This window comes from Leptopilina boulardi, unplaced genomic scaffold (assembly GCF_019393585.1).
Source record: "Leptopilina boulardi isolate dan_hultmark-lab unplaced genomic scaffold, ZJU_Lbou_2.1 LbouV2_354, whole genome shotgun sequence".
Classification (NCBI taxonomy): Eukaryota; Metazoa; Arthropoda; class Insecta; order Hymenoptera; family Figitidae; genus Leptopilina; species Leptopilina boulardi.
In genome coordinates this window covers 147,561-174,444 of record NW_026137923.1, presented here as the reverse complement: position 1 = coordinate 174,444, position 26,884 = coordinate 147,561, and the positions used below count along the sequence as shown (strand labels likewise).

The 26,884-nt window shown below is 26.0% G+C and overlaps 7 protein-coding genes across 9 annotated transcripts in view; 5 read left to right on the top strand and 2 right to left on the bottom strand.

Annotated features, from left to right (window-relative positions):
- The first annotated feature begins 1,767 nt into the window (after positions 1 to 1,767).
- LOC127286416 (cell division control protein 6 homolog) lies at positions 1,768 to 4,674 on the top strand. The gene is made up of 4 exons (XM_051312835.1): positions 1,768 to 2,268; positions 2,875 to 3,771; positions 4,062 to 4,267; positions 4,372 to 4,674. Exons 1-4 carry the CDS (start codon positions 1,986 to 1,988, stop codon positions 4,603 to 4,605), a joined length of 1,620 nt encoding a protein of 539 aa, XP_051168792.1. The 5' UTR covers positions 1,768 to 1,985; the 3' UTR covers positions 4,606 to 4,674.
- A 581-nt stretch (positions 4,675 to 5,255) lies between these two features.
- LOC127286413 (proteasome subunit beta type-7) lies at positions 5,256 to 6,992 on the top strand. The gene is made up of 4 exons (XM_051312831.1): positions 5,256 to 5,397; positions 5,928 to 6,107; positions 6,204 to 6,519; positions 6,639 to 6,992. The coding sequence occupies exons 1-4, from the start codon at positions 5,336 to 5,338 to the stop codon at positions 6,912 to 6,914; spliced, it is 834 nt and encodes a 277-aa protein (XP_051168788.1). The 5' UTR covers positions 5,256 to 5,335; the 3' UTR covers positions 6,915 to 6,992.
- On the bottom strand, positions 6,993 to 13,057 carry LOC127286411 (villin-1). 2 transcript variants are annotated; one of them, XM_051312828.1, is made up of 10 exons: positions 12,592 to 13,057; positions 10,953 to 11,045; positions 10,718 to 10,834; positions 9,880 to 10,220; positions 8,981 to 9,656; positions 8,760 to 8,843; positions 8,270 to 8,456; positions 7,906 to 8,154; positions 7,536 to 7,832; positions 6,993 to 7,463 (listed from the first exon to the last, which is right to left on the bottom strand). In XM_051312828.1, exons 1-10 carry the CDS (start codon positions 12,607 to 12,609, stop codon positions 7,114 to 7,116), a joined length of 2,412 nt encoding a protein of 803 aa, XP_051168785.1. In that variant the 5' UTR covers positions 12,610 to 13,057; the 3' UTR covers positions 6,993 to 7,113. The 2 variants fall into 2 exon arrangements, with proteins under 2 accessions (XP_051168785.1, XP_051168784.1); XM_051312827.1 differs by lacking the exon at positions 12,592 to 13,057 and adding an exon at positions 11,653 to 12,162.
- A 1,082-nt stretch (positions 13,058 to 14,139) lies between these two features.
- On the top strand, positions 14,140 to 15,624 carry LOC127286414 (uncharacterized). Its single transcript, XM_051312832.1, has 4 exons — positions 14,140 to 14,267; positions 14,336 to 14,436; positions 14,666 to 14,878; positions 15,179 to 15,624. The coding sequence occupies exons 1-4, from the start codon at positions 14,231 to 14,233 to the stop codon at positions 15,332 to 15,334; spliced, it is 507 nt and encodes a 168-aa protein (XP_051168789.1). The 5' UTR covers positions 14,140 to 14,230; the 3' UTR covers positions 15,335 to 15,624.
- On the bottom strand, positions 14,146 to 17,905 carry LOC127286412 (elongation factor Ts, mitochondrial). Of its 2 annotated transcripts, XM_051312830.1 has the most exons (5): positions 17,741 to 17,905; positions 17,176 to 17,331; positions 16,341 to 16,869; positions 16,016 to 16,263; positions 14,146 to 14,274 (listed from the first exon to the last, which is right to left on the bottom strand). In XM_051312830.1, exons 2-4 carry the CDS (start codon positions 17,329 to 17,331, stop codon positions 16,040 to 16,042), a joined length of 909 nt encoding a protein of 302 aa, XP_051168787.1. In that variant the 5' UTR covers positions 17,741 to 17,905; the 3' UTR covers positions 14,146 to 14,274; positions 16,016 to 16,039. The 2 variants fall into 2 exon arrangements, with proteins under 2 accessions (XP_051168787.1, XP_051168786.1); XM_051312829.1 differs by lacking the exon at positions 14,146 to 14,274 and having other exon boundaries at positions 15,344 to 16,263; positions 17,741 to 17,904.
- A 101-nt stretch (positions 17,906 to 18,006) lies between these two features.
- On the top strand, positions 18,007 to 22,360 carry LOC127286410 (dynein axonemal heavy chain 7-like). The gene is made up of 7 exons (XM_051312825.1): positions 18,007 to 18,091; positions 19,769 to 20,358; positions 20,502 to 20,653; positions 20,771 to 20,924; positions 21,603 to 21,794; positions 21,895 to 21,998; positions 22,267 to 22,360. Exons 2-7 carry the CDS (start codon positions 19,771 to 19,773, stop codon positions 22,358 to 22,360), a joined length of 1,284 nt encoding a protein of 427 aa, XP_051168782.1. The 5' UTR covers positions 18,007 to 18,091; positions 19,769 to 19,770.
- The window catches only part of LOC127286415 (dynein axonemal heavy chain 7), a 74,214-nt gene continuing 68,950 nt past the window's right edge, over positions 21,621 to 26,884 (top strand). Inside the window, exons 1-10 of the mRNA XM_051312833.1 lie at positions 21,621 to 21,794; positions 21,895 to 21,998; positions 22,087 to 22,356; positions 22,586 to 22,890; positions 23,001 to 23,355; positions 23,495 to 23,968; positions 24,135 to 24,515; positions 24,580 to 25,025; positions 25,110 to 25,225; positions 25,295 to 26,686. Coding sequence (XP_051168790.1) covers positions 22,653 to 22,890; positions 23,001 to 23,355; positions 23,495 to 23,968; positions 24,135 to 24,515; positions 24,580 to 25,025; positions 25,110 to 25,225; positions 25,295 to 26,686 — 3,402 coding nt within the window. The 5' untranslated portion in view covers positions 21,621 to 21,794; positions 21,895 to 21,998; positions 22,087 to 22,356; positions 22,586 to 22,652. The remainder of the gene's footprint in view (positions 21,795 to 21,894; positions 21,999 to 22,086; positions 22,357 to 22,585; positions 22,891 to 23,000; positions 23,356 to 23,494; positions 23,969 to 24,134; positions 24,516 to 24,579; positions 25,026 to 25,109; positions 25,226 to 25,294; positions 26,687 to 26,884) is intronic.

Genomic DNA, 26,884 nt, shown 5'->3' with positions numbered 1-26,884 from the left:
AAAAGAACCAAACAGTATTTATAGTTACATACACTGTTAAAAAATTTTTTGGTCTGAATTTTTTAGTTTCGACTTGTAATCTTCTGTGAAATTATGTTTCTCTGCAGCGTAATTTATACACGAACATACTTTTAAAATAACAGTTTCACTTTTTCTAAAATTACTATTTTCAAAATAGGTAATAATAGAATCCAATTAAACTTTTATTTTGGAAGTATTATATTTACAGAAGGCGTATGTAAATTTGCTGAACAAAAACATAATTTTACAAAAAATTTTTGAGATAAATATTATGTACTTTACAGAAAATAAAAATTTACTGAAGAGGACAGAAACAAGGGTTGAAACGTTTAAACTAAAAAATATCTAGTTTCAATATTATTTAGCTAAAGAACTCTAAAACTTCAGTTCATTATGTAAATCCTCTTTAAATCTTTTTAAATAAAAACTGTAAATCAAATGATTTTTTTATACGAGATGTCAGTACCACAAAAGAAAAACCTAACCTACATTTGTTAATGTAAAAGAAAGAAATGTGAAACATAATTAAATTCATGACTAAATTGTAAAAGACATTAAAAATATTTTACTATACTTTAAAGTACATCAAAAATATACACAAAAAACAATTTTTTTTTTACTTACAGAAGAAAAATGTTGGCATCTACTTGGACCTCGCACGCATCTTCCTCCTCTTTCGCTTTAGCCTTCGCATCCTCTTTTTACGCCACTAAAACAATTAAAAACAATTATAAATTATTATTTAATGCAAAAATTTGATTAATTTTATAAAACTACCACGTGCTATAATACGTCACTTTCGAAATTTACGTTCATAAACGTTGGAAAAAAAACGATAATTATCAAACAAAATGTGATACAAAGTTAATTACTGATAATTATTATAAAATTGCTTGCATTAACTTTATATATTGACTAAATAAATTAATAAAACAATTAAAGTAAAAGCATGTTGAGGTTATAGTAGAAAAAACATTTTGATATCAAATTTTCAAAGTGTTGATAAAAAAATGAAAAATATTTATAAATATCATTTAATATTGCAAATAAAACTTTTTTTATACCTTTGCTCTCATTTCTGAGGTTTAAAGAAATCTAGATTGCTCTAGAATTCTTTGATATTTGTGGATTTTAGATCCGTGCAAAACTAATGTCCTTTGCCTTCTGTAACCAACTTGGAAAAGAAACAAGATGCCGACGTTTACGGATGTTTAACCTACGAAAGAGTTTTGAGCGTCGTCTGCTTGAGTTCCGGTTCAATTGTTATTCCAATTCCATTCCAGTTTGTTAACCCTTTATATCTTTCAATTTATTAAGCAAATGAATAAATTACAAATTTTTGTCAACATTAAAATACCTTAAAATTATATAGAATAATACTCTTTTATTTATTAATAATTAACAAAAGAGAAAGGTATAAATAAAATATTTTAAATACTGTATCTAATTTGAATTAACAGCAATTTCCCGCTATGAACTTGACAAATACGTGGACTTTGCACAATCTTTAATTGAAGTTAATAAATGTTTAACATAATAAAAAATTAAAAATAAGAATTTTATTAATTGTTTGAATTTTACTGGATTATTAGTATTCAAATGAATAGTTATTTTTTTGTACTTTTATAGAGGAAATAATAACTAATTTTAAAATAACCGCTGAAAATGACCATTTCTGAACATGCGCATATTGGTAAAAGTGGTCCAATTTTATTTTCCATTATTTACCCGCGTTTAAAGGGACTTGACATGACATGTTGGCGCGCAACAGTTGTCGACAGTTGATCATGGTTGATGATATCAAAATCATTATTACTGATACATTTATTTAGAAAATTCTAGTGTTTTAACGAAATTCTTTTGTGTATTTTATCACTTTTATTAAAAACCATTTATGTTTGTTTAACAACAAAAGTGCATGTGTGTTTAATTTATATAGATTTCATATTGTTTGTGATACAAATATGAGTATACAAACTACAATACCTTTTGCGATTAGAAAGAAGTGTTCCTTTTATTCTAAGAAAGAAATACCTTCTATACATGAAAACTTTGAAAATGCTGCACTCCGAAGTACACCAAATAATACTTATACACCAACAACGAAAAAACTCATGGAATTAAGTAGCAGTGAATCTGAATCAGACTCAGACGTAGAAAATGTCGATACAAAACGCAGTGTAACAGTTGCCAAAAAAAATACTAATGCTAGAACTCCAAAGTCTTCGAGAAAAACGAAAATTGATGGTATGTTGATTATTTTATTCTTGACAATATTTTGTGATTAAAAAAAAAATGATACGGTATAATGTAATTGAGTATCGAACATTTTTACAATACAAATTATAATTATTGTCTAATGTTTAGTTATTTTTTATTTGTATCATAAAGCATTAAACTAGAGCTATTCATTAAAAAAAAGTGATTTTTTTAAAAGTTATTTTGTTATGTAGCAATTTGATAACTTATCTTTATCACTAATTACTTTAAATTTTCGATAATGAATAAAACGAAGCTGCAGTACGCAACGTTTATGTTAAACGATTTTTAAAGAAATAATTTTTTAAAATAAAAAATTCTATAATTTTTTGCCTAAAAAATATTTTTTTATAATTTGTTGATTAATGAAAACTACAAGAAATATTTTTTAGGCAAAAAATTATAGAATTTTTCATTTTTGAAAATTATTTCTTTAAAAATTGTTTATCATAAACGTTGCGTACTTCAGCTTCGTGAATATGCGTTGCATTGAGGTCTATTGTTCTGTGTTAAAAAATATATATATATATATTTCTATATTAAAAAATAATTATCAAAGTTAACAATTTTTGTTTTATTGTTTATTATTTTTAGATACAGATGCATCGCCACCAAAGCAAAGCAAATATTCACCAACAACACCATCGACGCTTATGGGTAATCTTAATTTAACATCATCTTCCAAAAAGGAAGGCAAATTATATCCAAAAAAATTGTTTACACCCAATAAATATTGTGATGCACGAAAAGCTTTACATAGTGATACACCAGAAAATTTACCCGGTAGAGAAAAAGAACTTGGTGAACTTGAAAATTTTATACAACTTCATTTGACGGAAAAATCTTCAGCTTCATTATATGTTTCTGGACCACCAGGAACTGGAAAAACTGCTTCTTTATCACAAATTATGTCTAAACCTGAATATAAATCATCTTTTAAAACTGTTTATATCAATTGTACAACGACAAAATCAGCTAGCGCAATTTATGGCAAAATTATTGAGGAACTTGAATTGTCAGTGACAAAATCAACGAAAAATAGTAAAGTAGTTATTGAAAAGTATTTAAATGGTAAACACAAAATGTTACTTTTGATACTCGATGAAATTGATCAATTGGAAACTAAGAATCAATCAGTTCTTTATTCCATTTTTGAATGGCCCTCAAGGCCTGATTCAAAATTAATTTTAGTCGGCATTGCAAATTCATTGGATTTAACTGATAGATTGTTGCCGAGATTAAATGCAAAATGTGAATTAAAACCAAAATTAATGCATTTTGCTTCATATACAAAACAACAAATTGAAAATATTATTGTTGAAAGATTAAAAGCTGCTGATGTTATGGATGTTTTTGCACCAGTTGCAATTAAATTATTAGCGGGTAAAGTTGCTGCTGTTTCTGGTGATATTAGACGGGCTTTGGATATTAGTAGACGAGTTATTGAATTAACAGAATCGAAAAAAATTCTACAACCAACAAATGACAATGGTAATGAATTATTTCAACAATATTTATATTTGAAAAAAATATATAATATTTAATTTCATTTTTAATTATAATTATTTTTTATTTTCTTTGCGTAATGAATTTCTTTGAATTTTCAATTGTATGTCAGTTTTGCTTATATCATCAGTAAACGAAACTTTTGTAAATTTCGTAAGAACAATGTTAAGTTTTTCTTTTAAATTATATATTCAGCAAAAAACTAAACACGAACGAAGTTTTTGTTTTTTAATTGAATAAGTTTATTAAATATTCCTGTTTATTTTTTTTTATAGACGCAAATACACTGGATGAATCAAAAGTTAATCCAATAGACAAAGCTGCTGATATGAAAGATGTACTCGATGTTTTGAATACAGTTTATGGAGGTACACAATCATTGTCACATGATTACATTTTTCCTGTACAGCAAAAAATTGTTTTGTGCTCATTACTTCTTATTTTGAACAAAAGTTCAAATAAAGATGTCACTGTTGCTAAGGTACAATCACGTTAATTAATTTATTTTTATTCCTGTTTTTTAAAAATATGTTCTGATAATAGTTAATTAAATTATATTTTAAAAAGATTTTTTTAAATTTTCAGTTACACGAAGTCTACAAGAAAGTTTGCAAGAAACAGAAAATAAACGACGTTGATCTAACGGAATTTATTGGCTTATGTTCGCTAATTGAAACTCGAGGTATTATGAGAATAGTTAAGAAAAAACAGATTCGTTTATCGAAAGTAAATTTAGAATGGATGCAGAAAGATGTCGAAAATGAATTAAAAGATAAAGCTTTATTGGCTGAAATTATTAGCGATGTTTCTTGTTTATGAGAGTGCCATTTTATCATTTTTGTAAATTTCAATTGTTATTTTAAACAAATACTTTATTATTTTCTTTGATTGAGTATTTTTCTTTTTACTGCAAAAGTATTTTTTTTTTTTAATAAATCACATTTGAGTACTTGATTTTGATTAAGTATTCACGATTTTGTTTGTAATTAAAAAAATTGTTGATTATTTCTACAATTATTGATAATTACTGAAAGTGTTATTTACCTTCGACATCGGTATATTTTTAATGTGAATTTTAGACTGATATACTTAAGAACAGTGTAGTAAAAACATCATTTACAATAATATAATGAAATGCTTGTAAGTTATTTAAATATTTTACTGAATTAATAATATTAAAAATTGAAAAATAATCGTTTTTTCATTGGCGGTTTATAAAAATACACTCAACAGTGACTTTTTATTTTTGAAACTAAATTTTTTCTCGAAAATTAATTACTCAATTTAATATCAAAAATTTTCAAATTTATAATATTTCTTACATTTTATTTTGTGTTATATAATTTTTTTTTTTTTTAATTTAGTATAGTATTGCTTCTTTTTATTTATTATTTTTTAAAATTGCGTTGTACATACATCAAATATTCAAATTTTCGCGGTTATGCGATGTCACTGCACATGCGTTTGCTGTCAAGTTTAAGATAATTAGGTTATGTTACAGTGACCAGTGATTTACTGAAAAGCGCGTTATTAACAAAAATATCTGAAAATGTCTTCAGTTTTAGTGCCTGAAATACCTGCTGAAGGATTTTCGTTTGATTTGTGTCAACGGTTTGTATTAAAATAATGTTTATATTATTATAAAATGTAAAAATAGAAATTAATTCAAAAAATTATTGCCTAAAAACCATATACATAACCTATAAAGCATCAATACTGCTGTGTCACTTTTTAAAAAGTTGTTTAAACTTCAAAAAAACACAAAATATAATTAAATTTTATTAACAATTTTTTAATTACGGAGTCTTATATTATGATAGTTCATCATATTTTAAAATAAATTACCCTATGCAAAGAAATTTATGCATTATTTACATTGCTTTTGAATGACAATTTGTTCTGTTAACTTTATTATTTTCGTCTCTTTTTTTTGTAAATACGCACAATTGAATGGATAAAATAATATTATTAGTTATTAATAAGAATTTATTTATGAAATATTAGAAATTTATTTTTATATTTGCAACTTTTCAAAACTAGTTTAATATATTGCTCCTTTGATTACAATTACGCGAAAGTAACCTCTTGTATAATTAGCAATAATTTATTTAAATTTACATGAATATTTGTTTATTATTTAGAAATGGACTTCTCGCAAATAAAGGTTATCAAGTACCAAAAGCACAAAAAACAGGTACCACAATTGCTGGTATTATTTTTAAAGATGGAGTTATATTGGGCGCTGATACAAGAGCAACTAACGATACAATTGTAGCGGATAAAAATTCGGAAAAAATTCATTATCTTGCTCAGCACATTTAGTAAGTTGATTTTTGAAGAATAAAAATTATAAATTACTCATTAAAATAATGATTAAGTAAAAAAAAAAAAAAACATTTTATTTTAAAATTGATTAGTTGTTGTGGAGCTGGAACCGCTGCTGATACAGAAATGACAAATCAAATGATTTCAAGTCAATTGGAATTGCATCGTCTTAATACTGGACGTATTGTACCCATAAGAACTGCAAATAAAATGCTTTGTCAACTTTTGTTTCGTTATCAAGGACAAATTGGTGCTGCATTAGTACTTGGTGGTGTTGATCTAAAGGGACCGCATCTTTTCTGCATTTATCCTCATGGATCCTCCGATAGCTTACCATACACTACAATGGGCTCAGGATCTTTGGCTGCCATGTCAGTTTTTGAAAGTCGATGGAGACCAGATTTAACGGTAGGGTGCATTGAATTGAAATTTCTTTTTATAATTTTATTATTGAATTTGATGTCTGTAGAAAATGACTACTTAAAATTAATTATCAAGAAAATTTATTATTTCTAAATAAATTTTAGGAAGAAGAAGGTAAAGTACTAGTGGCAGATGCAATTCGCGCTGGTGTTTTCAACGATTTAGGCTCAGGAAATACAATTGATTTATGTGTGATTCGTAAGGGTTCAACGGAATATATTCGACCTTACGAGGTAGCCAATGTAAAAGGTGAACGACAAGAGTCTTATCGCTATAAACGTGGAACCACAGCTGTGCTTAACAAAATTGTACGACCAATTATCGTCGAAGAGGAAACTGTTCGTCGAGTGGACTCCGACTCCATGGACACCTCATCATAAGTTAATTTTTATTTTATATTAAAATTTTACTATATACAATTTTTCCTTCATAAATAAATCTCGCAAATTTTCACAGGATTTGGTATTTATAGAATAATTTTAGTTTTTATTAAATTTAAAATTTTCATTAAAATAATTATACAATTTTAAAAACATTCTCTTAAAATAGCTGTATTCTTTTTTTTTTTCTTTAGTAGTTTTAAAATAGACCAGCGGCTTGTTTGAGTCTTTGTCTTCTCCATGCTGGAAGTTTTTCAAAGTCATTGGGCTCCATTTTGAAAACTGTCATAAAATCATCGTAGGTCAAATGCATTTCCTTTCGTGAAACATCAACTTCATTGGGAAGATTCTCTGGATCGCTTTTTAAAATTTTTAGGGGATATTTCACGTGACTGTTGAAGTCGGTAATCAATTTATTTGATAAAGAATTGTTTATTGAAGGTTCTTTATCTTCAATAAATGAACGTAGTGCATCAAATGATTGATAATCGCGTAAAAAATTGTGATTCCAATTTTCAAATAGTCCTATAAACGATGGCGGTTCCAAGCCTAGAAAAAGAAATTATTATTTTTATAACAATTGGCAATTTAAAAAAAAAAAATAGAAATTTTTTTGTTAACCTTGTTTAATTATGGAAATAGGAGTATTACGATCTCGACCAGCAGGATGTGTGTATAAAAATATTTTTCCTCTTTCAACACATTCCTTAAGGGAGTTATTTGCCGAATAAATTCCAATCCAAAGCCAAATTACATTTCCTGCGTCCAATAACCATATTGCTTCTGGTAAAAGAGAACTCTGTGAAAAACCTAAAACTTCTTCGCCGACAAAAATATTTTGTTCTATTTGACAATGATAAAGATGTTTCTCTTGTTCTTCTTCGTCATTCATAAATTCAGTGCCATATTCTCCTCGACCTGAGAAAAAATTTCTTCACTCATTATTATGTTCTTATTTTGAAATTACTAAATTATTTTTCTGAGACAATACCTTCCAATTGAGACCAAAATTCCTCATCTTCATTGCCTTCTGATATTAAAGGTGCGGAACTTGGAGCAAGTCTTCTCGATGCTTCTCTAGCGTCTCCAGTGCTTCTACTTCCACACCAAACCATTGGCGAATTCGAAAATAAAACAAAAACACCACTCGAATCTAAACTGCTTGCTCTTAATGATCGTTCCACTGCTTTTGAGGTATAAGGCGTTGATCCAAAAACACGGACTAAATATTTACTCGGTGCTGTAAATGTTAATATCCATTTTATCTTCAATTTGAATAATTCAAATTATTTCAATGCAATTGTTAAAAAAATAAATATTTAATTTTTTGCATAAATATTGAAAAAAAAACTCACGATTATTTTTGTATGAACCCGCAAGAATTGTCAATTTTCCTTTGTAAATTTGAAGCAAGTGAGGTGGTTCATTGCCTTGTGATGCTTTTACGAGTTGAGCGGAAATTTCATCGGCAATTAGACAAGCAGATACCAAAGCTGTTTCTCTATCTCCACAGGAGGAATGCGCTCCTTCCCAACAGTAGACCTAAAACATTATTCATTTCTTTATTTCTAATAACTAATCGAAACGTGTGAATATTTCACAACAAAAAATCCAAAAGATTCCGTTAAATATAAATTTTACAAGTTTAATCTAAAAAAATAACTTATTTAATATTCATGTTTAATTAAAAATTTAATGATATCAAAATATATTTTGAAAAAAATTAAAATAAATATTTAACTGGATGATATAAATTAAAATTGAATGAAAATTATAGCAAACGGATTTTGGGTAATATTCATGCACTATAAATTAATTTCCATTGTTCGATTTTCCTGAACCTACGATTAATCTGCTTCTACGGCCATATCCGTATTTGTAACGCATTACGTAGCACATTTCGGCATAATAAATCCCTCTGTCTTCCACCTAGAAAAGAAAAAAAAAACTGTTAATTTAAAAATAAAAAATTTATTTCAAATTGCAACATTTAAAAAAAATTCAATATTCTAAAATTATAATTCATTTAGTTTCCAAAAACGTTGATTAATAATTGAAAATCTCACTTCGATCATGCCAGTTTGTTGATTAACTCGCCATAGAGTTTTCTCGCCAGATCCATCATCGACTAATTGACATTCAGCTGCCATTCGTGGCCTCTCTGTCATGTATTCGGGCTCAAAACATGAGGGCAACGTGAGAGGTCTCGCTTTTTTTTGTCCCCAACCTTTAATTAAAGTTTTCATTTCCACAGGTTCTTGACCTTCTATCGCCCGCGTTACCGGAACTGACACGCTGTAATTTTTTTTTTTCACAAATCCTCGCGCATTTCTTACTGCTTCGAGTTTTTCTCGTGCATTCACATTTTTACCGACCCATGCCCAAATTCCAATTTCACCACGATCAATTAAAAAAACTGATTCCGATGAGAAATCTTTACGAAATATTGGTCCCGATTTTACCTCGGCAACTTTATATTTTCCCGTTTGTTCGCTACATTTATAAAGTTTCACTGGACTTGGTAATGGTGATGAGTGTTGATTTTCTGGAATTACATTTCTATTTGATAAATTCAAAACATCGTTTAGAAGTTTTCGCACTTCATTTGGTAATGTTCTCTCGTAACCGTCATCAATTATAAAAACTTGAGTCTCGTTCTCTTTTCGTTGCTTGAGAATTGTAGCTGCATGTTTCTTGTGAAGAATTTCGGCTTTCAAGCCAAGCCACAGGAAAACAATGTTTCTAATTTGAAAAGTTTGCATATAATAATTTTATAAAATTTTGTGCATTTCTTAATTTTGTGTATAAAAAAAAATTCAAATTATAAAGATTGTTTCAGGTGTAGATAATTTTTAATTTTGAAGAAAATTTTTTTTATCAAATTTTGAATAATTCAAGAATTGAATTTGATTTTACGATATGAATGATTTTAAAATAAGGAGAAAATAAACAGGAATAACGTTACCTAGAATGCATATCGATTATAATAACATCTCGGGATGTAAAATTACTCCAGCTGAGACCATCAAGTTCAGTCAAAATTGGTACCGTTAGGCCAGAAATTTTATGCAATGTGCACGAGGGTTTTTCTGTGTGAAAATTTTGTACGATAAGTTGATCTCGAAAATAAGCCAGGAACCTGGAACTTTCACGACCTTGGGCCTCACGTGATAAAATTGTTGCTGAAACTTGAGAATCCAATTCAGCAGCTCGAAGAGCGACCGCTCCTGACATTGTCGAATCACATTTCGAACCAATCCAGAAATGAACAGCTCGAATTGCAAAGTCTTCTTTCACCTCCTTTTCCTGGTATTATATTACTTTATTTTTAAATAACTTCACAATAATGATTTTTGGTCAAATTAATTAATATTAACATTTATTTATAAGTTCTTTTTGTTTATTTTTAGGTTTTATTTATTTATTTCACTTATTTCAATTTAATTTTTTTTTTATATCAAATTTATTCTATTAATTTATTTCTTTATTAATATTTTAATAATATAATATTTTGCATTTACTATTATTTAATTTCTCTAACTTTTTTTTAAAAAAAAAAGAAAAAAATTTGAAAACCTGATTACAAATATAATATGTTTGTGAGTTCGAAAATATAATTATTTTCGCTCTGATTGACTCAATGGAGAATAGATTATTTAAATCCATTTCCGTTTCTAAGTAACAGCTTTTAAATATGTAACGAGTTTTCCTATTATGCTTTTATTTCTATTTTTCGAGCTTTTCTGACTGTAATTGCAAATGAAACACAAAAAAAAAAAAATAGATTCATTGATTTTTCTTACGGGAACTCCTGGATAAGGAAGTGGACCATTCTTGGATGATACTGTGTAAATAATATAAGCTGATTCCGAAAAAAAAATTCCCATTTTCTCTTTTCGAATCGAAATAGCTCGAAGCCCCTAAAATAAAAATGAATTTTTACTGAAAGCTTCATTTTTACGATGATAATTATTCTATATATTATATTTTTTTTGAATACAATAAGAATGCAAAATATTCTTGTTAATGTAAAATTACCTCAATTTTCCAAACACAAAATGCATTTTTATTTTTTTGAATGCTTTTAAAAACATCACTACTAGAATCGTCCGAGCAACTGCTTGTGTCATCCTGTAATAAAAAATGTTTTACTATCGAAGTTTAATAATAAAAATAAAATATTAAAAAAAAATAAATTTATGAGGATTGGACAATCTTCTAATTTTATTTTAAATAAACAATAAAACATAAACATAAAACATAAACATAAATTTAAACATAAAATATATTAATATAAATTAATTACTATAAATAAAAAAAAAACAGTTGGGAAAAATGTAAAAACATTGTTATCGTGACAAAAAAATTCTTTTAAATTATTAAAAGTCATTTATTATCAATTTAGATTATAAAGCAATTGAAATTGTTTTAAAAATCTCATAGAAGTTAAATTGATTCATTAATCATAATTTTATCCCTTTGTCATTGTAATTCAATATCGACAGTGTGTATAATTAAAAATTGTAATAAAAGTTGAAAAATCACATTTCATTTATGTACAAAACAAAGTACAAAAGATTATGAATTAAAAATTAAATTATGATTAATTAAATTAATTGATAAATATAAAAGAAATATGCGCTAGGAAAAATTAGACTCTTAAAACAAAACTAAACAAAAAGTAAAAATAATAATACTTAAAATAAATAAAATAAATTATTTTAATTAGTTTGAGTACCTCTAGGTGAGATAAAGTCATTTTTGAAAATTTTACAATGAAGATGGAAACAATAAAAAAAATTTACAGTTTTTTGAATTATTTTTCACACACGGTATAATATTGTACTAAATATAAAATTTTTATTTCAATTAAAATGACGTTAATAAAATTAATTTCGCAATTGTGTCACTTTTGTGATTGCTTGAGGTAAACTGGTTCTTGTAATATAGCTAAAGTGTTATGAGAAACAAAACATGAAACATTGTGGTACTAATATATTGCACACCATTTCTTTTACAATAGGCAACACTATATAGGTATTCACACTTTGCCGCGCAGAGAGAAATAGTCGCTAATTTTACATCACAATCAAATAATTACGCGCGAACATTGTCTAAGTTTCACGAGAGGAAGTCGACAATATTTCACTACCTACCAGAGTAACATTTCTATTCAAAACTATTTTGCACGATAGGAGAAAACCCGGACACTTCATGTAGTACATTTATTTTAAATATCTTTCGACGAAAAAAAAAAAAAAAAAAAAAATTCGTTCCATTGTCCTCTCACACTGACAGTTCTCCTTTGTTTCCACCTTGATTTTTTTCTTTGAAAGAAGAGTCATTTTTTTTGTTTTAACATTTTTCTTAGAACATTAATGAAATAAAAAAAAAAATTATTTTTAATTTAATTTTAATGTAAATTAAATTTAAAGTAATTTGAAGTTATATATTTAAATCGATTTAAATTAAAAGTTACGAAATTGTAATTTTTATATATGATTAATTTATTTTAATTATTAATTATTATTATTATTATTATTATTATTATTTTGTATACACTTTTGGATTATTTCAGAAAAGAAGTTGAAGGTTTTTAGAAAGGATAATAAAATTTTCAGTTGAAAAATGGAAAATAAAATTTTGATGATAAAATTTCATAATGAAGACTACTCACCCTCTTGGAGAAGCCCATTGTTATGATGAATCCAATGAAGTCATTTAAATGTTAATTTTTTTTTTGTTCTTTGACAAAAATTTAGAAGAGCTTCAAAATGAACGTGTAACTGTTGGAGAAGAACTGATATGTTTCCGTTTTAAAAAAGAAACCGTACCTGTGCAGACTCGTCCGGAAGCGGGCCCGGAACTCCGGGCGGCCACCCGTGACCAACGGGCACCTCATGAATACACACTAACTATATTGCTGGCACTCATATTACTCGTTATCTAACACACCTGCCTCTCTCTTCTTGCTTCGTTTATGTATATATATATGTACTATAGGACAATAACCGTGACTATGGATTCAGAAGAACAAGAAAAAGAGCACTTGATCCTATCTTCATTCTTCTTTTATGAAAGAAACGCGAGACACGCTCATTTTATCCTATACTAGATAAACTGGGTCAAATTTATTATTCCTCATTAAAAACATCGAGAAAAAAAATTTTTTCATTTTTAAGTTCTTATAGAATTTTTTTTAAATTTAATTTTGAAAAATTCAAAAAAAATAAAAAAATGTTATTTAGAATTTCTCATTTTTCGTTCTTTTAAATTTAGAAAATTAAGAAAAACAAATTAGTAAATTAATTTCTTTTCAATTAGAATTTTTTTTATTAATTTTTAAAAATTAAAAAATTGATGAGTAAGGATTTCACGACAAAAAAGTGAAATGTAAAAAAATTTTTTTTAATTTTCCAAAGTAGTCAAAGATTTTGATTAATTTATATTTAAAAATAAAAAAATACAGAGAACAATTATTTTAAAATGTAATGGCATAAAAGAAGAATTGATATATAAATATGTTAATTTTTTCAAATGATTTAACAGAATTTTATCTATTAAAAGTGTATATTAAATTAAAATAAGAGAGATGAAAAATTTGAATTGTTAATTTTATTATTGAGATGAATTTACAACTATAAACAATTTTCTAGAGTGATAATTTAAAAAAGAAATTATTCATATGGAGAAAAAAATGAATTTAAAGCTTAAATGTTTTAGTCTACTAATCAGAGATGACTTGTATTTTTCTCATTTATAATATAATAAATATTATATTATTTATCATTAACATTAATATATGAATCATGATTTATTATTCTTTGCAAGTATTTGAAAATTTATAAAAGTTCCTCTTTTTACAATATTCATAAAAAAAGTTATTTTTTAATTATATATATTTTATACACAGATAACAGTAATTTATATATATGCAACTCTTTAGTTGAGAATCAATTATTTCCATACATAGAAATTAAACTCATTTCATGAAATAGAATAATTATTATTGTGTTAATAAAATGAATAGAGAACGGAAATATTCAAGGTTTTACTTCACAATATCCGGGCGTTAGAATTTTAATTTGTTGCAATAAATAAAAAAAAAAAAACGAAAAAAATTCCATATATTTTAATTAATTATTTTTCTAATAACGATGTGAAATTTCAAATTTCATCTGTTATTCATGAACATAGCTTAAAGTAAAAAATTTTATTTTTGTTATAGAAATTGTTATGCTTGTCAAACTATAACATGTCATTTTTTGTTGTTTTGTTACTCAATTTTTAATGAAAATAAAAATTTTATCATTGTCATGGATTGGAGGATCGAAGATTTAGAACAATCAAGTGGTAATATCTGAAAAGTGAAAAAAAATTCTATTAATAACAAAGATTGCGAGTTTCTTATAATTTTTTAGTTGACAGTTTTCTGGAGAAAGGAAAAACTCTTGTTAATGCTGAAAGTTATATTAATTTGATCGATTTTCAAAATAGCGAAACTAATTTTGGAGATAATAAGGTTTGCTAATTCGATAATAAATTGTAAAAAAAAAAATTAATTCAAATTTGTTAATGATGAAAAATCACGTATTGTTAATTCATTTCAATAATTTTTTAAAAATTATTTAACATATTGCACGTAAGTAATTGACTTAATAAGTAATTAAAAATAAATAATATTTAAAATTCTATTATAATTAGAATGAGTTATTTTTATATTTATTTGCTTTTCTTCCAAATTGTATAAGGAATCAAAAAGTATCTCGTCCGCTTTTGAAAATTTGAATGTTGAAACTGGAATCGATCAGCAAACTGATAGAACTTTAGTTTTTACAAAAGATGCTGCAACTTCATCTACCGAGTATAATTTTAGAAGTAAATTACCTACTTGTGGTTGTGAAACTTATGAAAAACCAAATTTTCAATTAATTACACAAGAGCCAGAAATTTTGAATTATCAGGTGCTAAATTAAAGAATTAGTAATTTTAATTGTTAATAGATTTAGTTATATGTAATTTCAAATAAAATGTTTCATGTAATTATTAAAATATCTTAATTTTCTATATTTGAAGGTTTCACCTCAATTTTAAGTAATTGCATTTTACAGAAGAGAATTTTTCATATAAGCCAAAAAAACATGAAGAATTTTCTTCTATATCTTATTTTTGTATAATAACATTGTCCTTTTAAATTATATATATATATATATAATTAGAAACCACTTATTATAATTTTATATTATTATTGTATAAATAATCAGGGTAAGATGCATTCATCGGATGATGTGGCTCCTTACTGGAAAAAAGATTCACGAATGTGGCTATGGAAATCTGTTCGATACGCTCGTAAGAAAAATAAAATAAAATCGTCAGTAACCAGGTTTTCGCCAAATAATCATCAAGATAATTTAAAATAACATAAAAAATCTTCTCCAAAATATTCATTGATCTATTTCAAATAACTACATTTTACTGCAAAATTTGGCAAAAATGAAATTTTATCTATTTACACTTTTTTTAAAATTTATTTTCGCGATATATACCATTTTATTAAAAAATTTTAAGTAATTTTATTATTATTAGAAGTATAGAGAAAATTTTCAGTTTTTTAATTCAAATTTTTTTTATATCAAATAATTTTCTTTATGTAATAATTTATAAATTTTTTTTTCATTAGTAAATTAAAAATAAAAAACGATTTTTCTAACAGATTTTTTTTTATTCTGTAACTTTGGAACGTATAATAATTCTATCTTAATATTTATACTCTAAAAAAGAAAACTTTATGAGTTTTTAAAATCAATATGTTTTACTCAAAAATGTAATAATAAGTAAACAATTAATCTCGTGTAAAATTTAAAAATAGATTTCAAATTAAAAAACAATTTTTAATTACTGTCAAATGCAAATTCTGTGTAAAAATGATTTAGTAAATTATTTTTTTAATTGAAAATGGAAAATTTATTCTCCTTTTTGTTTTAATTATCTCAGAAATTAATTTGATGATAGCTTTACATGACAATTGACTCAAACTCGATTTTTTTTTTTTTTTTTTTTTTGAGTTTGTCTCAAAAAAAGAGAATAAATAATTTACCAACTTTTCATTTTTGAAATATAGTCTTTTATCCACAAGTTTGGGCTTCTTTTAAATCTTCTTTAACTTCAGTGACTTCACCCATTTCAAATCGTGCGAAATCTAAAATCTCCGCTTGAGAATCAATCAACAATTCTCGAATAGTCAATTTGGGCTCAAATAAAAAATTTTGATAAATCATTACATTTTCATCTTCTGCATTAGTATTTGGATTGTCCGCATTTGGATCACCAATTTTTGTTGGATTCATACCTGTAAAATAAATTTAAAAAAAAGATATAAAAACATATAAAAAAAATGTAAAAAGATGAAAGGACTATACACATTACCGATAATATGTTGACAGAATTGAATTCCCAGTTGTTCATTAGGCTCTGCTGATTTGTATGCCACTAAAGAACCATATTTTCCAAAAGAAACCGGTAATGGATTAATAGGAGTTGGATGAGTGCATCCAATTAATTTAACATCGGAACTAACACTCATGCACAGGGCACGTTTAATGGCAATATTCTCGCCAACAGTGCCAATTGTCAATGCCGAATGATCAGCAATTGTTTTCCCATCGTATGTTGGTATTTGTTTTAATATTTCGCTATCTAATAAAATTTTTGAGACATCACCGTCATGTGGTAGCGTTAAAGAATGATTTAAAACAGCTGTTGCTATTGTATCAGCAAGTCCATGAAATTGTTTATTTCGTGCAACAAAATCAGTCTCACAATTTAATTCAATAAGTGCTCCATTACATTTGTCAACAATCACTGCAATAAGTCCTTGTGTTGTACTTCTTCCCTGAAGTTTGTCCGCTTTAGCCCAACCGAGACTTTGGGCTTGTTCTTTTAACCATACTTCAGCCTGAATTAATAATTAATTTTTCTTTTATTTTAAATTTTTACAAATATAAACTATTTAATTCTTAATAAATTAAATAGACTAATTAATTCTTCAATATCGTTATGTGGAACACAATTTATTCTAATTAATAATTTATTATTCCAATAATACACATTTGCTCCAATTTATTATTTGATTGAAGTTTTTATTTTTATTTGAAAAATGTGTCTTTTAAAAATAAAAATGATTATATTTGAATTGTGTAAAAAGTTCTTTTTAATTAAATTTCATCATACGTTGTCATTTTATTATCAAATTAAACATTACCTTATCTAAATCATTTTGATGCAACTCCAAAGCCTTCTTACAATTAGAAAACGTATATCCTGTTTTCTTACGAAGTTTAGCAAGAAGTGATTTATCTGAAGCTTGCCATAGAAAATTGTTTGTATGAATATATCGAATAAATTTACTAGAAATCATCTGTAAAAAAATAAAATATTAAATCTTCAAACTTACAGTCACTTTTGCAATCTAACCTAAAAATATTTTCCATTGAGAAAAAAAGCTATAATATTCACATAAATCTTTGAAAAAAATTGAAAAGACAAAAGAGAAATATTTTAATAATACGAAATATTCATTTGTAACTTTTTCTTTAAATAAAAATAATTGTTTTCTATTTGTAAATCAATAATTTACGTTGCTTAGAGACTATGACATTGTTTATTATTTTGTCCCTCGACATTTCAAGTGGATTAAAGTAAATTAATTTTTATTACTATTAAGTAATGAAAAATAATGAGTATAATTTGAATAAAATGTAAATGTTAATTGACAAATTTTATTTTAATAAAGAAAATGACATTAAATTAGTGATAAAGATACTTACATTTACTGACAGTATACAATAACCGGTATTTTTCCGGAATTTTTAATTCAGGTAACACAATTTAATAAATTATTATAAAATTATAAATATACTAATATTAAAATAACGTTTTAAATTGTATAAAATAGTAAAATTAACCGGTTTTTTAACTTTTTATAACCTTTAACAAATTTCCATTGTACCACGTGATTCAATATTTTCCCATCATGCTTTGCTATGCAAGACCGCGAATTTTCGAATTAAAATTTTCATCCGACGAGTGTATGCGCTGAGGTCAGGTTGTTATTGTCATTTAAAATGAAGAATTAAATTAAAGTTAAATAAAAATGAACAAGTCTTAATTTAAAGAAAGTAGGTACAAAAATTTTAAAGTTTATGAAAATATAAAAAAGTGTCAGTTTTCCTTGTTGACACTTAATACGTCAATTGCACGTCCAATAAGTTTACTGTCGTTGACAGTTATCATAATAAAGTGTAAATTTTCCCAATTCTTCACAGAATGTAGTTATAAATTATTTTAAACATAAAAAATAATAAACTAGTGTTAAATTTGATAACCGATTTTCTATACACATCACATTATTAGCATTATTGAGTAAAACTGATTTTCTAACCTCACTTTTTCCTAAAATTTTTGACATGAAGGTAATTATTTATAAATTAATTATTCACTTATTATGTACTTATTATGATTAATAAATTATATATTATTAAATGAGGGAATCATAAAACAATTTATTAAATAATAAAAATAGATTAAATATTAAGTGTTTCATGAAAATTTAAAGAAACCGAAGAAGTGCCAACGAATTATGAATAATATATATATTAAAACTTAAAAATAAATGTTTTTGATAAAGTCAATGTTCGATGATTTTTGATAATCTTTTTTAATTCACAAAAAATTAGTTTTGCTAAATATTTTTTTGTATTTTCTATAAATATTTCGTTGCAAATGAAAATTTTAAATTTATGTTTTTTTTCCAAAAATGTAATTAATTGATAATAAATAAATATTAAAAAATTATGTGATCAAAAAGAAAATTAAATTAACTGAAAATTATTAATTATATTTTAAAAAGTATTAAACAATTAAAAAGTATTTAAAAATTTTGAAAAAATAAAACCTAAAAAAACTTTGTAATGTTTTAAACTTTAAACTTAAATTTAAAATTTCAAATCAAATTGAACATTTTTTAAAAAAGCAAACTATTTTTGTATTGTTTACACATAAAAAAATATAACAATTTAATAATTAATAATAAAAACAAATTAATAATAATAAATTTATGAATAATAATATATAATAAATAATAATGAAAAAATAATTAAATAAATAATAATTATAAGTTAAAATGTTCTAATTATCTGTAATAATCATTATATAAAAAAATTTATATATAATATAATAAATTTATAAATAATAATAAAAATTATATTATAATTGAAACTTTTTTTCCTATAAATACCAAGTAGGAAATATACTGGTGCTGCACACAATGAACAATATTTTTTTTTACTTTAAACTGTCACTTAGTATATGACTTAATTAATGACGATGAATAAAAATATCCGTCGCGTTAACCATAAAATATTACGAAATCAAGAATTGTCAAAATTTTAGAAAAACAAAAGGAACAAAATACGACTAACTTCAAATGTGGACAGACGGAATGAATGAATGAATGAATGAATGAATGAATGAATACGGAAATTATTATATAGTTAATTAATTAATTAATTAATAATTAATTGTGTATTAAAAGATGTATTAATATTAATTAATATATCTTTGCATATTTCAATATTACCCTGACATCAATGTAATGATTTATTAATATTTCCAATAACTTGAATTTTTTATTTTCATTTGTAACATTACATATTTTAATCAATCTAAAATCATTTTTATTGTTGCTAAGGAAACTTTTTATAAAATAATAAAAAGACAAGACAATAATAAAAATTAATTTTCTTTAATTATTTGTAAAATGGTCTTATATACGTCTATTTTTTGATATTTTTCAGAAATGCATTCTAATTACATGGTTGATGAAAAATGCAAAGGCAAAAAGAAAATGAAATCTCAAAAAAGATCTGCACATCTTCTAAATACAATAAAGTTGCCTAATATAATAAATACTAAAATTGAACCGCTTTTTAAATTTCCTGACGATTTATTGGAAGATGTGCCATTAAGAAAAAAATTAAAACTAAAAAATAATGAATCTGAGCTTTCAAAGAAAAAGGAGAAAAAATGTTTATTGAAATATTCATACACAGAGGAACGATTGAAAAAGGAACAATTTCGAAGACAACTGATTGAACTAATTGTGAAACCAGAACTTTCTGAAACTGAGAGATTGAACAGTAGAGATAAATATATTAATAGATACTATTATTATATTCAGAATGGAATCAATACCATTCACGTTACTACATTTGAAGCTAAAATCGTAGATAATATTATGATTTTGATTTCACCACAATTTCGTAATCGATTTAATGAATCTCTAAACAATTTATTAAAGGAAGTTGAGGATGAATTCATTGTTTCAATGAAAAAATCAATTGTAGAATTTGCATTTAAAGATCCATTTGAAAATGAATTTCCACAGGTTTTTGTTAAAATTTTTTATACAATTTTTATATATTACTCTTATTTATATGTAATATTTTTTGTAAATGATAATTTTTAATTTATATTTCTATATATAATATATTTAATTTATAATCTTATCATATATTTTTAATTTTTCAGGAAACTCTGACAAAGGAAAGAATAGAAATTAAAAATTTATTATTTAAAAATAGAAAATTTTTTGTGTCTAGTCAGATAAAAATGAGTAAAAATTTACATTTGATAAATCCATGCATGAGACAGACTCTCGATGAATGGTTTCATAATTATCGGTATGTTCATCTTTGGGGGAAAAAAAACAGATATAAAGAATATTTCATGCCTTAGAGAAAAGCTTTTAAAGTTCTTTTTTATATATTCGTTTTCTTTCTCCTTTTCTTTTTCCCTAGAAACTTTCGCTTGATTGATCTCGAGAAAATAAAACAACATACTGAAAGTTGGAATTTGATGGATTTTCAAAATGTAGTCGTCCATCAAATCAAACGCTCTAGGAAAAATCTTTTAAACACCTGGTTCAATGGAGTGCAGAATATTTTTCTTGAGGTAAATCAATAATGTCACATCAAATATGTTTAAAATAGAAATAGAATGACAAAAATATATTATGAAAATAAATTTTAATTTAAAATTACATATAAAAACAATTATATTTTTGAATAATTAATTAACAATTATTAATATGCTAATTAATAATAATAATAATAATAATAATTGAAATAAAAATTGAAAAATTTAATAAATATGAAATAAAACTTTTAAAAGTGAATAGTTGAAATAGATGTTTGATTTAATTGCTCATTTTTGTTCTCTGACTGTAATTTAGAATAATAAAAAGAATCTCGTTCCAAGTCCATTGCAAGAAAAGTTATTTAAAAGATTTTATAAGTGTGTGGGAAAGCTCATGGAGTTTCAGCTTTTATCTGCTTGCAAGCACACGCTCAAAGACTTTATGCGATATATTTGTGAGACGGAAGTAAGCCTACAAAAAGCTTTTTAATATCTTTTGCTACCTACTTCTTTCATTGAAATTATATTTTTTTTCCTGCTTATCTGGAAAATAGTTTCTATTTTTTAAATACGTAAATGTATTTTAATAAAGAAAATTTAATTTAAAAAAAAACAAAAAAAAATATAAGAAAAGTTTAATAATTTTTTGTGTTAAAGAAAAAATTTTCTTCAAATATAATATAAAGAATGTTAGAATTATCAATTTTTTTCCAGCCTTTTGTAAATCGAAGTTTTAAATTGAACATAATCGTGAGAGAAAAAGAACCTTTATTTGAGCCATTAACTAAGAACTTTGAAGATGTATTTTGCAGTATCTTGAATGCTATTTGTGAAGCAGTTACAGGCTTTGACAGACTAGAATCTCAGTTGTACCTTGATTGGAATGGCCCTCCGGCTTTTCTTAAGGTAAACTTTTATATATTCATTCAATTTTCTTTTATATATATATATATATAACATATATAAAAGAAGGACTCGAATTTATTTCTAATGATGTTTGTGTCAGCCACAAGTTTCATGGAAAGTAGTCGAGACTTATAAAAAGGAAATCGCTTTTACAATTGATGAAAAGAAAGTCGAGCCCGAGGAATATCTCAATAAAATTCGCAGGTATTCAATTACAAACTTCATTCAATTATTTTAAATGCACATTAAAATTATATTTATTTAATTGTTAATTGATAATAATTTTTTTTAGATATGCTCATTTTTTTAATGACGAAGAATTAGAAAAAGTTAATGAATTTTTATCCAACAATTCAAATAGTCTAAATGACTTTAAAGAAAAAATTGAATATTATCATAATTTATCAAAGAACATTTCCATTGAAATAGAAAAAACATCTTTTACCGAATTTTTTGAAATCAATTACAATAGTTTCATTGAGACTGTGACAAATAATGTGAAATCTTTTAAAATTGCAATTGTTAATCAATTAGTAACTCAATATCAGACCGTTGCAAATAGGTAATAATTTATTTATTAGTTTAAAATTATTTTTTTTTCAAAATTAAAAAGATTGAAATAAAGAAGCAAAAATGAAATAAAAAAAAATTTTTTACTTACTGTTTTCAATATTTTTAAAATTATTTGATTTTATTTCAACATTATTGGAGAATCTGATATAGTATAATAAATTACAAATAACCGTTTTTCTTTATTCATCAGTTTTTTTTTCTTTTTTTTTATGAAATAGTGTTGGAGAAGAATATCAATCGATTGCTGATCGTGCATTGAATGCTCCTGCAAATACTGCTGGATTAATGGAACTTATCGATTATATGAAAAAGGTGGAGGGGCTCTTCTTAAAACAGTTGGAAAATAAGCTTCAGAATATAATCGAGATTTTAGGAGTTTTATCTGACTATTGGATTCTAAGTGAAGATGAGATACGAACAAATAACATTGCATTTCAATGGTATCATAAAATTCCTCAAATTTTGGAAGACAACAGAATTATCATTGAGAATAAAACTCAAGAATTTCAAGAATCACTTAAAAGTATTAAATTTTTTTTTTTCATTCACTTTTAAATATTAAATTATAATGATTATTTTAATAATTTGATTGATTTTTTTGAATAAATTTTTCTATTTTGTCTTTTTTAACAGTTAGATATCAAAAATTTGAAGAAGAATTGGAATTGTATGCCAAACAAGTTGAGGATGTTCAATATTGGGGTGATATAGATGAAATATTTAATTATCAAAAGAAGGCACAGGCATTGGAAAATAAATTAATTCACGCCATGCAAAAAATAGACAAATTTAATGAAGAAGAAAATGCCTTCAAATGGGAAACAACTCAATATCCATTAAGAAAGAAAATTGCCGATCGTTTAGTGTCTTTTAAAAAATTGTTCGATGCTGGCTGTGAATTTTTGATGAAACATGAAAAATGGATTAATTCACAAATTGGTATTTTTAATCCAGAGGAAATTGAAAACGATGCCTCTTTGGCGTATAGGTTTGTTTTTTTTTTTTATTTTATTTAATTTTCAACAATTTTAAATTATTCATTAATTAATCATTAAAATTTTAATTTTTGTTGAAATTATTATTATTAACGATCATTTTTAATTAATTTTTTTTTTTTTTTGTCCCAGAACCCTTTTCAAGCTCGAAAGATCATTTCAAGAAGCAGAATCAAAGAGACTTGCTCGTATGTTGAGGGAGAAGATAGAAATTTTTAAAGATCATATGCCAGTGGTAATGACACTTGGCAATCCTGGAATGAAATCACGTCATTGGGAGGAGATTTCCGAAATAATTGGAATTCCAATTAAAGTCGATGCGAATTTGACACTTGGCAGAGTTTTGGATATGAATCTCGATCAGTTGGTTGATAAATTTGAAGGAATATCGGAATGTGCCAGTAAGGAGAGTACATTAGAAAAAAATATCGACAGAATGCATAAAGATTGGAGAGATATGGCATTTACAGTGAATCCCTATAAAGATATTGGTACCTTTGTTGTCGCTGGAGTCGATGACATTCAAGTTTTACTCGATGATCATATCACAAAAGCTGTTACAATGAAAAATTCACCTTACATTAAACCTTTCGAGACTGAAATTATGTATGTTCTTGTTATTTCACTTTTTAAATTTTATTTTATCATTAGATTTATTTTTTTTTTTTTTGATAATTTTATCTAATTATTTATTTTTATTCTATCAGTTTTTTTTCTTAATATTTATTTTATTTAGCAAAAAAAAAAAATGATTTTTTTTGTCTATTCACAGAATGTGGGAGAAAAAATTGTACTTGCTGCAGGATATCTTGGATCAGTGGTTGGTGGTTCAGGGAACGTGGATGTATTTGGGGCCAATTTTTTCATCGCCTGATATTCAACAGCAGATGCCCGAAGAGGGTAGGAAATTCAGTGCCGTTGATAAAACTTGGCGCGATATCATGAAAACGGTGAACGCCGATCCTCGTGTTATGTCTGTTGTGAAAATAGATAAAATGCTGGAAAAACTCAAAAAGAGTTTTGGTTTATTGGAATTAATTCAAAAAGGTCTCAATGAATATTTGGAAAAGAAAAGACTCTTTTTTCCGAGATTTTTCTTTCTCTCGAATGATGAACTTTTAGAGATTCTCTCAGAAACCAAGGATCCAACTCGGTAATAATTGAAAAATGAATTCAATTTTAAAAATCAATTTTTTTTTCATTGCCCGAATTTTTAGAGTTCAGCCACATTTGAAAAAGTGTTTTGAAGGAATTGCAAAATTGACATTCGATGAGGATTTGATAGTTCATGCGATGAAATCGGCTGAAGGTGAGGTGGTTGAATTGGTGGATTTAATATCAACAGCGGCTGCTCGTGGACAAGTTGAAAAATGGCTTGTGGAATTAGAAGGTGATATGAGAAAAAGTGTAAGGCAAAAAGTTTATCAAGCAATTGGAGCTTATCCAAATAAGGAGAGGACAATTTGGGTTTTGGAGTGGCCAGGACAAACGGTTCTTTGCGTCAGTCAATTGTATTGGACACAGCAAATTGAAGAAGCAATTGCTGATAAAAATAATTCGATTTTAGCTTTGCAAAAATATCTCGATCAATGTCAAGAGGAATTAAATGCAATTATTTTAATTATCCGCGGGAAATTGTCGAAACAGAATCGTATCACTTTGGGTAAAATTGAAGAAAATTAATATTATTGACTAAATAAATCTCTATAAATATATAATTGAATTTTTGTTACTTATCAACTTTCAGAGGCTTTGGTAACTTTGGACGTTCATGGAAAGGACGTACTAGCAGATCTTGTGAACAAAAAAGTCACAAGCAACAATGATTTTAATTGGCTGTGCCAACTTAGATATTACTGGCAGGTGGGATCAATTTTTCTTTAAATATTTATAATTATTATTTTTTGTAATTTAAATTTTCTTTAAATTTAGCAAGACAATATGTTCACCTATATGATTAATTCGTTTTTGCGCTATGGATACGAGTATCTTGGTAACACGGGAAGGTTAGTGATAACACCTTTAACGGATCGTTGTTATCGTACCCTATTTGGGGCTTTGAGTCTTCATTTAGGTGGAGCGCCAGAAGGTCCAGCAGGAACGGGAAAAACTGAAACCACCAAAGATTTGGCGAAAGCAATGGCAAAACAATGCGTTGTCTTCAATTGTTCCGATGGACTTGATTATATTGCTCTTGGAAAATTTTTCAAAGGTCTCGCATCATGTGGCGCTTGGTCTTGTTTCGATGAATTCAATCGAATTGATCTTGAGGTATTGTCAGTGGTGGCACAACAAATTTTAACAATTCAACGAGGTATTAATTCATCGGCTGAAACGTTACTTTTCGAAGGAACGGAAATTATTCTCGATCCCACTTGTGCTGTGTTTATTACCATGAATCCTGGATATGCTGGAAGATCTGAATTACCGGATAATTTGAAAGCACTTTTTAGATCAGTCGCTATGATGGTACCTGATTATGCATTAATTTCTGAGAATATTCTTTATTCATTTGGCTTTTATAATGGACGATCATTGGCTGTTAAAATTGTCACATGCTATAAATTATGTTCCGAGCAATTGAGTAGCCAATGTCATTATGATTATGGAATGAGAGCCGTCAAGTCAGTGTTAACAGCTGCTGGAAATTTAAAGTTAAAATATCCAAATGAATCGGAAGATATTATTTTATTACGAAGTATCAATGATGTGAATTTGCCGAAATTTTTAAATCAAGATTTACCACTTTTCCAAGGAATTGCGTCTGATCTTTTTCCAGGTGTTATTCTTCCAGAACCAGATTACACGCACATTAATAATTACACGAGGGAAGCGTGCGCTAATCCAAAGGATAATCTTCAATGTACACCTTATTTTCTTGAAAAAGTTCAACAAATTTATGAAATGATGATTGTCAGACATGGATTTATGATTGTGGGTCTACCATTCGCGGGAAAAACATCAGCCTATAAAATGTTAGCCGAATGTTTAACGTTGATGGAGAAAAGAGAATTGATGAATGAACACAAAGTGGAAATCACTGTTATCAATCCAAAATCGATTACAATGGGTCAACTTTATGGGAATTTTGATCCTGCCTCTCACGAGTGGAGCGATGGTATTCTTGCTGTTAGTTATAGATCGTTTGCAAATTCTACAAACGAAAACAGAAAATGGCTCGTTTTTGATGGACCGGTTGATGCTGTTTGGATTGAGAACATGAATACTGTTTTGGATGATAACAAAAAGCTTTGCCTCATGTCGGGCGAGATTATTCAACTTTCTCCTACCACGAATTTGATTTTTGAACCAATGGATTTAGAGGTATTTTCAAATAAATAGAAAATTTTTAAATTATAAATTAATTATATTTATACTGTTCGAAGTGAATTACTTTTTTCCACTATTTTCGACATTAAAAACAAAAATTTTTTTTTATTTAAACATTTATAACTTTTTTTTAAAATTTGAATAGCATTTTTCTTCTTAAAATTGATAAAGAATATTTTTATTCTCAAAAAT

Excerpts from the sequence above, each read along its gene's own strand:
- LOC127286412 (XM_051312830.1), bottom strand. The coding sequence starts at position 17,331 with ATGATTTCTAGTAAATTTATTCGATATATTCATACAAACAATTTTCTA. Across the intron at positions 16,870-17,175 it reads ATCAAAATGATTTAGATAAG|GCTGAAGTATGGTTAAAAGA; the intron begins GTAATGTTTAAT and ends TTATTAATTCAG. Across the intron at positions 16,264-16,340 it reads ATTCTGTCAACATATTATCG|GTATGAATCCAACAAAAATT; the intron begins GTAATGTGTATA and ends TTTATTTTACAG.
- LOC127286410 (XM_051312825.1), top strand. The coding sequence starts at position 19,771 with ATGCATTCTAATTACATGGTTGATGAAAAATGCAAAGGCAAAAAGAAA. Across the intron at positions 20,654-20,770 it reads GAATGGTTTCATAATTATCG|AAACTTTCGCTTGATTGATC; the intron begins GTATGTTCATCT and ends CTTTTTCCCTAG. Across the intron at positions 21,999-22,266 it reads TATCTCAATAAAATTCGCAG|TTTCATTGAGACTGTGACAA; the intron begins GTATTCAATTAC and ends CAATTACAATAG.
- LOC127286413 (XM_051312831.1), top strand. The coding sequence starts at position 5,336 with ATGTCTTCAGTTTTAGTGCCTGAAATACCTGCTGAAGGATTTTCGTTT. Across the intron at positions 5,398-5,927 it reads TCGTTTGATTTGTGTCAACG|AAATGGACTTCTCGCAAATA; the intron begins GTTTGTATTAAA and ends TTTATTATTTAG. Across the intron at positions 6,108-6,203 it reads TATCTTGCTCAGCACATTTA|TTGTTGTGGAGCTGGAACCG; the intron begins GTAAGTTGATTT and ends AAAATTGATTAG.
- LOC127286416 (XM_051312835.1), top strand. The coding sequence starts at position 1,986 with ATGAGTATACAAACTACAATACCTTTTGCGATTAGAAAGAAGTGTTCC. Across the intron at positions 2,269-2,874 it reads GAGAAAAACGAAAATTGATG|ATACAGATGCATCGCCACCA; the intron begins GTATGTTGATTA and ends TATTATTTTTAG. Across the intron at positions 3,772-4,061 it reads ACAACCAACAAATGACAATG|ACGCAAATACACTGGATGAA; the intron begins GTAATGAATTAT and ends TTTTTTTTATAG.
- LOC127286414 (XM_051312832.1), top strand. The coding sequence starts at position 14,231 with ATGGATTGGAGGATCGAAGATTTAGAACAATCAAGTG. Across the intron at positions 14,437-14,665 it reads CTAATTTTGGAGATAATAAG|GAATCAAAAAGTATCTCGTC; the intron begins GTTTGCTAATTC and ends AAATTGTATAAG. Across the intron at positions 14,879-15,178 it reads CAGAAATTTTGAATTATCAG|GGTAAGATGCATTCATCGGA; the intron begins GTGCTAAATTAA and ends ATAAATAATCAG.
- LOC127286411 (XM_051312827.1), bottom strand. The coding sequence starts at position 11,673 with ATGACTTTATCTCACCTAGAG. Across the intron at positions 10,221-10,717 it reads TTCCTTATCCAGGAGTTCCC|GAAAAGGAGGTGAAAGAAGA; the intron begins GTAAGAAAAATC and ends ATATAATACCAG. Across the intron at positions 8,457-8,759 it reads GCCGTAGAAGCAGATTAATC|GTCTACTGTTGGGAAGGAGC; the intron begins GTAGGTTCAGGA and ends ATAATGTTTTAG.